Source organism: Rousettus aegyptiacus, unplaced genomic scaffold (assembly GCF_014176215.1).
Source record: "Rousettus aegyptiacus isolate mRouAeg1 unplaced genomic scaffold, mRouAeg1.p scaffold_m13_p_5, whole genome shotgun sequence".
NCBI lineage: Eukaryota > Metazoa > Chordata > Mammalia > Chiroptera > Pteropodidae > Rousettus > Rousettus aegyptiacus.
The window spans coordinates 75,073,755-75,082,457 of record NW_023416308.1 but is presented as its reverse complement, the minus strand read 5'-3'; the positions used below and the strand labels follow the sequence as shown (position 1 = coordinate 75,082,457).

General features: G+C 52.4%; 1 protein-coding gene across 2 annotated transcripts in view; it reads left to right on the top strand.

Moving 5' to 3' along the window:
- The first annotated feature begins 698 nt into the window (after positions 1-698).
- Positions 699-8,703, top strand: part of SLCO2B1 (solute carrier organic anion transporter family member 2B1) — a 47,792-nt gene continuing 39,787 nt past the window's right edge. For both annotated transcript variants that reach the window (XM_016161572.2, XM_036221057.1), the window contains exon 1: positions 699-832. In XM_016161572.2, the coding sequence (XP_016017058.2) occupies positions 817-832 (16 nt within the window). In that variant the 5' untranslated portion in view covers positions 699-816. The remainder of the gene's footprint in view (positions 833-8,703) is intronic.

Here is an 8,703-nt window from a genome sequence, read left to right as displayed (position 1 = left end):
GCTTAGGATCCTTGGATTCAGTGAGGAGGTGGGGGTTCAGGGAGAGGGGGTGGGAGCGTGAGGAAGACAGTGGTTGAGTGAAGGATAGTGGAGGAACAGGGCTTCTCTGTGAGGCTCTAGAGAGTGACAAAAGTTCTCCGAGGGGGACAAGAGCTTGGTGGATAAGGAGGCTCAGAATGAGAATAAGAGCACAGTGAGAAGACTAGAGAATCAGGACTGAATGACCCTGGATCTTAGGGTCACTCTGTTGGGCCCCACCTCTCCACTGCTAACAGAGTAGAAAATATCCAGGAGAAATGGGAAGGAACAAGCTGAGGGGAGGCGAGACAACAGCCTCCTCCCATCAGAGGGGCTGGAACTAAACAAACCCAGCCTCCTACTCAACTGGCCCTGGGCTATCCCAGCCAGAGATCACAGGAATTCAGAAAGAGAAAGAGACAGAAAGAGTGTGAGTTATTGAGGCAAGTCACAGATAGAGGGTCAGGGCAGAGAGACATAAGAGGAACAAGTAACCAAGGGAGACAGGCACTTGGAGAGTTGGGTCAAGATAGGACTTCCCAACCCATACTTGGAAGAGGTAGCTGCTATGCAGTGTGGCTCAAGAAGCATCTGCCCAGCGTGCCTGGACTCCACTCGATAGCGTACCCCTGCTGTGGCTCGAGACTGCTGTGGCTCGAGACTGCTGTGGCTCGAGACTACTGTGGCTCGAGACTGCCGTCTCCAGGAGTCCCTGATAAGGTGCTCACTCCTTCTCTCCTGCTAAGCTCTGGTCCTGAGATTGAAATAGGGGCTGGAACTCATTGCATCTCAGCAGTCATGGGACCCAGGATAGGTAAGTCCAGACGAAGTAAGGAAGGGGCATTGGGAGGGAGTCTGGGGGTCACGTTCTTAGTGTGGAAGGTGTAATTGTGAAGCCAAAATGGGTGTGCTGGGGTGGAGTGGGTGACTCACGGTTCCCTACACAGAGCCAGGCGCATGGCCAGACCTAGTGAAAGTGTGTTGAATGAATGAGTGAAGGGCAGGAGGGACAGGAAGGGATAGTGTTTACTCAGCTGGAGGCAGAGAATCTAACCTCACCTCCCTGATGAGACACAGAGTCCTGCTGCAGCCCTTCACTGAGCCCTGTTTCAATCTCTCTGAATTAGCTGAAGATAGAGACGAACACAGCAGAGAAAAACAGAAACAGAGAGCAGCATAGAGGCAGAGCAAGTACAGAGATATGCAGCCAGACAAAGTCCAGAAAGGAAGGATGGAAGGACGGAGACAGAGAGAGGAGACAAAGATCAGCAGGGAAGGAGGCCAGCCCCGGGCAGAGGGCTGTGCAGAAGCCCTCAGAAGAAACAGAGAGAAGTAGAGACAGTGGGAGAAAGAGAAAACCAGACAGAGACAGATGGGACACACAGACAGCCCCGCAGATGAAAACTCAGAAAGATCAGCACAGGAGAGAAGCAGATTGAGAGAGAGGGAGATCTGCAGAGACCTACGTGTGCTGGCCGTGGTGTGGGGAGGAGGTCAGAGAGGAAATCTCGTAAAGCCTTGAGAAGCCCAGCCTGGAGCCTGGCTGAAGCACCATGTAGAGAGGGCGGTGGTTCTGAACAGAGCACCTAGCTGAGCATTCCTCGAGTAGGCAGAAGGAGGTGGAAAAAACAGTCTTCACACAAAGTGGCTGTCCCAGCTGGACACCCTGCAGTGATCACCTCTGGCCTCCCTCCAGCTGTCCGTCCTCTCCAGGCTGTGTGGTTAGCCTCGCATCCTGTCAGACAAAGACAGACTTGCTCCCCGGAGGGCGTGAGTGAGGGCTTTGTGGGCTGAGCAGGCAGACAGGTTATGTTGCAGCCATGGCTTGGGGACCATGGCATGACAGGAAGGGCGGGGGATGGATGCTTCCTCTGGGGGTCTCATAGGAGAGATGACAATGAAGTCAGATTTGGGTGGGTTGGCTTGGAGATGGGCCACCGACAAACCAATTTCCCTCTCAGCCTTGCCGTACGTACTATGAGATGGAAGTGTTGGTAATCCTATAGGTATGGGAAGAAACTAAAGACTTTGGCTGGACTGCGCCTGTCTCTCAGCTCTGCCCCAACCCCCATTGTTATTCTGACCCCTGTAAGCTCAGTTCTGGAATATTCTCTAACTGATGACCCCCTCCCCCAACCTACACATATAGCAAGAAGGCTGACCTCCGTGTCTGCCCACTTGGCTACTAGAAGTCATGCCTGTCCTCTCTTCCTGAGCCCCAAACCTGAGCTGTGGCCAGGCTTCCCTCAGGCTCTCTTTCTGGTCTGAGGGCACTCTGAGGGCTGTGGGGATGCTGGCAGGGTACACAGCCTGGAGCCTGGGAACAGACTTGGTCTTAGCTCGCTGGAAGGAGAGGAGCCAGCTGTCCCAGCCAGTGGCAGACACAGGAGTGAGAAGAGTCAGGGTCAGATCTGGCTCTCAGCCAAGCCCCACCATTAGCTCACTACATGCCCTTAAGTAACGGCAGAGCTTTCTTGTCTGTCGGGGAGGGGCTGGAGGAAATGAACTCCTAAAGCTAGTTTAATTTCGTGATTCAGAGAAGCCACTGCCCACCTCTGCACCTTTGCTCAGCTTTGCTTCCACCAGGAAAGTCCCTGCCCACATCCCATTCTGGTGAAATGTACCCTGTTTTCTAATTCTTCTAAACACCGACTCCTCCAGAAAGCTTTCCAGACTGATTCTCTCAGCTATCAGTAACTTCTCTCCCGTTTATGCTCTTTGACCCTCTCTTTGTGGTTTATCCTTCCTTGTTCCTGGTGTTATTTTCAGTGCTCTCTCCAGCTCTTCTGGGTTCAAATGTGAACCAGTCCAGGGCAGATAGGTGGGGCAAGGGAAAAAAACCTGCAGCCCCAGGTTCAAGTTTCAGCTCTGCATTGTTAACTTTATTGTAACACAGTGATGTGCTCTTACCCTTTTTAATAGGTGCAGAAAAATTGCTCAGAGAGGGCAAGTGACTCACCCAAGGTCACTCAGCAAATAGGCAGCAGAGTGGGGTCCAGAACGCAGCTCTGCGTGAAGCCCTTTCCTCTGTGTGCCAAAAGCCTCTGAGCTTCCTCTGCCCTTCCACAGACCTTCCACTGGTGAGCCTTCTCCACTGGCTCCAGGCAAAGCAAGCTGTTCTCTGGGTGCTGGTGACTGTGGAGCAGTGGGTAGTGTGTGTATGCGGCAGGAGGGTGGGGAGCACAGTTATTTTCTCCTAGGCCAGGCTTTACCTGCTGGGCCAAATCTCAGGCAGCTCTAAACCACATGGAAATCTTGCTTAGACCCCATAATCAGGTGCCAGGCATCCAATACTCTTTCTGCTTTTGTCCCTTTCTGGGACTCACTTTCTTCCCCTGTGATAGAGGGGGTTGGCCAAGGTAGTCACTGTGTCTCTTCCTATGCTGAGAAGCTCAGTCTTCTGTCTCTGGAGAGAACGGTGGAGCAGAGGCCTCCCCTTAGGGGCAGGGGTCTTCCCATCAGTGTTAGAGGGGCTTGGCTATCTCCAGGGAGCCAGCCTGGGCCTCAGCCACAGTCTAGGGGTGGATAGGAAGTAAACGTAGTCCTGCCGCTCTTCATGGGCTGCAGCCCAGAGCCCTAAGCACTGGTGATTGGAATGATGGAGGTCACTGCCCACCTCACCCCACTGGAAACTCCCTGGAGGTTGGGGCTGGTTTGGTCTATTCCTGAGGCCCCAGAACCCAGCACAGGCTGGGCAGGGGCAGGTATTGGGAAGGCTCAGTACTAAGCTGTTCTCGTCCCTCTCAGTGCCTCCCCCTCCGCTCATGGCATTCCTGCCCTCTCTCCCACTGTTTCGAAAGCCTACTCTAACTGAGGACTGGCGATTCGATAAGGAGTGAGGTAGGGTACAACAGGGCCCTTAGGGCGTAAATGTGAGCTCAGAGAGATGAGCTGAGACTAGTGGTTGGAGGTAGCTGCTTGGGTCAATGGTGCTTATCTCTGACCCTCGGGTCTAAGGAAACTGGCCTGTATTCTCTGTGGGTTCAGGGCTCACTCTCCATTCAGGCTTCATCACTTTTCTTAGGGTTATCTTGGGTCTAAACGGGTAGCCAGGGCCAGAACCGGGAACAAAAAGTCCCAGGACAGGGTGCCTGACCCGGCTTGGAAACCACCAGAAGTGCTCGGCCTCCTCTCTCATCCTGCACAGACCTCCTTCAAGAAGCAGCAGCCGGGAGTCCTGCAGCAGCTGGACCTCAAGCAAGCTATTGTCCTTCCAACAGATCATTCAATGGTTCTGCTGGGAGGACTTTCCCAAGGACAATAGCTGAGCCCAAGGCCGGGAGATTCCCCTTCTTGCCTTTGACTCTGCTCCCTCCAGAGCCCGGCCAGGTGACAGTGAGACTTGGAGCACTCCGGGCCCCCTCTGGGGGGGCTGGAGAATATGTTTACTAAGGGTAAACCCCACCCTAAGCTTCCCCTGCAGCCCCGCCACCCCTAGCGTTGTTCTCCCTCCTTCAGTTTATCTCAGTTCAGCAATCATATTTTTAAGGTGGGCCAAGCCTCAACAGATGAGAAGTGGTTTTCTGGGAAGACACTCCAATCTGAGTACGTGCAGATGTTGAGAGGCAGGAAAAAACAAGATAAATTTTGGGAATGACAGGCATCTTCTGGGGCCAGAGAATATGTTTACCAAGGGTGGGTAGATGAGGCAGATTGGATCTCAAGGAACCTTGACCTCCTTGAGGCTGAAGCATCTGTACTAAGGAGTTGCAGATGGGGACCAGTGGTGAGGACTACAGCGGAACAGGCAGGGCATTTTCATGTGAGATGCTTCTCTCACTTCTAGATAAGGAAACTGAGGCTTAGAGAGGCCAAATAAGCTGCTCAAGGTCACACGGCTACAATGTGGAGAAAAAAACAAACAAACAACTGAATCTAAAGTTTCTGACCCAGAAGGTCAGGAGCCTGACACCATCCATCAAGACACCGTACAGGACAGCCTCTGCCCAGGTCCATTCACTGCCTGATCAGATAAGAGGGGATATAAATAATGCCAGCAGGGGAATGACCAGCTTTCCAGCCCAGAGAAAGAGTTGAGGGAACTGGCCGAAAAGAGAGTTTTATGGAGGGAGAGACAGCTGGTCTAGACCACAGGAGAGAGGCAGCAGCGGGGTTTGGGGGTGGGGATAGCAGACAGAGGGAACCCAGGCAATCTAGGAGGTAGGAAGGGCTCAAGGCAGGAGTTGGCCATGATAAGGCCGCCCTCCTCTCACCCCAGTCCCTCCAGAGAGACTTATGTGCCATCATTAGGAGGTGTGGATTGCCCAACATCTGCTTCTGGGAATATTTCCTTTTGCAAGCTCAGGCTGTGGCTGTGTTAGTGCTGGAGGCTGATGGATTTTCCGAAAACATCTTGGCTCCTTTGTGACACTGCAACTCCCCACCCCTTGGCACCTGAACAAAGTTCCAGGATAGTTCCTCTTTTTGCTCTGTTCTCAGATGGGGCACATGGTGGCAGTGGGTCGGGGGAGGGCTTCTCAGGCTCACTGGGCACGTTTGCCCACTTATGGCTTCTGTTACTTTCTTTCCACACAAAGTTCTGGCTTCCCAAACTTACCACGTCAAAGACTGAACTCACCACCACCCTACAGTCCTGGCCCCCTGTGGTGATACACTCCGGGCCTCCGGGCGGAAAGCCTAGTGCTTCTGCCCTACCTCCACCTCCCTCCAGGACCCAGCTGCTTGTACTCCTCACAGCTCCTTTTCCACCAAGCCCTGTTCATCCCACCTCTTCGCTGTGGCGCATCTATTCATCGCTCTCCCTCGCTCAGGCCCATTACCACTCACCGCCTTGGACTCCACTCCTGCTTGCAGCCTGACATCTCCAGGGGCCAGCTCTGTCCCCGCCATGGTGACCCTGGGCAAGTCATGGCCCTCTCTGGCTCTGTTTCCTCACCTTCCAAAGGGTTAACCCCACCCTGGCTTCCTGTCCAATGGACGCCCCAGGCCCAGTGTTGCTGTGAGGTCACAGATGGAGAAACCCCAGGTAGGTGTAGAGCGTCCACGAAGCGGGCCAGGCAGGCATCCCGAAGAGGCTCCAACAGGGCAAACTGCCACATGCAGACCCAGCAGCATGGGCCAGCTGAGTGGTGCCATATGGGAATGTGGGTCCAGCATTGCCAGATCTGCTAATCTCAAAAAAAAAAAAAAAAAAAAAAGCAAAAATCTAGAGTTTTAAGTGAATTTACCTGATTTTTAAAATGCTTCCAACTAACTTAAAAACACTCAGTAAGCCAGCATTGTGCAAGCCCTCAAAAGATGTCTAGGAGTCAGATGTGCCCCCAGGCAGGATGGCTGTGCACCGCACAACTCTAGAGGGAGCCATTCACCTCATGGTGCACAGCCCTCACCGCTACATGGGCCAGGGCCTCTCAGTTGTAACCTCTGCCTTGTACCTTGTCTCTGCCAGTTACTTTGATGGCCTTGGCAAAGTATGCGTGGTGGCAAGTGAGTGTGTGTGTTGGGGGCGAGGTGGGTTTTCCTTCTCTCTCACAGAGAAATTATTAGGAAAAAACCCCCAAAAAGCTCCTGGAATGCAGCTGGTGGGTTTGGAGTGGGGAGAGAGGAGACGAGACAGCAGAGGGAGGCATCCAGAAGGTTGGAGAGGCTTCAGCGGTCAGGAGGAGCTGAGAGAGTAATGCTGAGGCTGCTATCCCACAGGATGGAAAACAAGTTATTCTGAAGCCTGGTAGCCACGCTTGGAAGTAGACTCCCTGGTGAGTTTGGGGTAAAGGCTGACAAAACTGGCACTTGTGAGGCATCTCAAAAATGAGAAAGGACATTATTCTGTGTGACCCTCATGCAGGCTTGAGAAGCAAGACTATTATCCTATTTTACAGAGGCTCTGAGAGGTCTAATTTTGGCCCCAGGCCGTGCCAAGGTCTAAGTGATCCTAGATCTCACTCTCTCCACTAAGGGTGGAACTTCTGCAGAGAAAGTGTCATTGCCCTATCTCTCCTTGATCCAAGACTTCCTCCTTCATCCTGAGGATGTGAGAGTTCTTGGCATTTCTTTGGACATCCCTCCTAAAAGTTTAACTCTGGGCCTTTGTTTTGAGTTCCAAACTCCCACTATACTCAGGTCTGCTGACCTGGGGGCCACGTGTGCTTCTTACCACATTTCTCTTTCCAGCCTTGCCCTGACAGTGCTCTCTGAGGCCATCAGAAGGGGATGTTGACTGGTAAATGGATGGACTGACTGACTGACTGACTGACTAGCTAAAGAACCAGTTGGTAAAATAGCACATTGTCCCTATATAACTACCTTGACAATTCACAAGAAGGAAGCCACCCCGGGTAAAGAAATGGCTACATGGGGATTATTTTTGCATATATTCTAAGGCCATCATTATAGCCACCATCTTGTGGGCTGCCCGACTGAGAAGAAAACAAAGTTCACTGAAAACCTGTATGTGCATCTTGTCTGTGCTGGCTTCCCACTCATTACTAACACAACCTGTTCACAAGACAGAGTCTATTGTTTACCATGATAAGGGACAACACTACTTCTCAAAGCTTTGGCAGTGTCTCGGAGTGGGAGGAAAGGTCAGTATTTGTTGGGAACCGAAAGTTTGTTTTAAGGCAGTCCTTCAGTGCTGGGAGGGAGGTGGGTGAGGGGAGCCTGACCAGGACTGGGTAAGAATTTTGATCCAATAACCCAGGATTTGTGGGTGGAAACAGCAAGGAAAGGTTTTTGTGGGCAGAGATTCAAAAAATTTGAGGGTGTACATTCTGTTGATGGTTTCCCTTGAAAAGTTGATCGGTCTTTCAGGAAGTTTCTGTAATAAACAATCAAGCCATTTGCTTGGTCTAGAGGGTCTGGGGCGAGTAAGAAGGAAAAATGCTAATGAAGACAGTAGAATATCAAGTTCGAGGTAACAAGGACATTGAGGTATATTTTCAGGCTTTCAGCATCCAAGCTGAATGAGGGATGGAAGGGCCTGGTTCCTAGTGGACTCTGTCCACACTGGGAAGTAAGGATCATCGTCCCCGCATTGTGGATGAGGAGGCCAAGGGGCCACTGGCCCAAGGCCACACAGCAGGATTGCATGCAGCTGGGGGATTCAAACCTGGGCAGCTGCCTCCAAAGATAGTGAGCCTACACGAAGCGAAGGGGTCCAGGCCCTCAGGTCTGTGGTTGACTGGGACTTGGATGAGAGAGGGAGAGAGAATGCAGAGACGGTGTTAACTTGGAGAATCCGGGTGTGCATGGAGGGAAATGGGTTCAGGTAAGCCTTGTGCTCTCGGAAACAGTTGAATGTTATCAGGAGAAGGGAGGGCAGTGGTCCTTAGTGGGGCCTGTCGCGTGCCATGCCTGGGCTAGGCACCCTAGATGCCTTATCTCATTAAGATAGATGCTGTATTTTCACATTGCAGATGAAGAAACAGGCTCAGAAAGATGAAGGGGCTTGTTCAGGCTCATAGTGCAGGCCCATGGCAGAGGGTCTGGGGACTTGGAAGCCCACCATCTGTCTGGGATTTGCTGTTGGCAACTGGGAGGTGATGGAGAAGGCAGGACCTCAAGCCTTTCCAGCAAAGAGCAGGTGGGAAAGGTGGCCCTCCCTTTTGGACTGCTCTCTGAAACCTCACCCCTCATTACTCGGACTCAGCTGGTGTGAAGAATGCCGACTTCTGCCCAAGGAAGGGCCAGCCAAAGGCAGGCCCTCTACCTCACGACCTCCCAAGT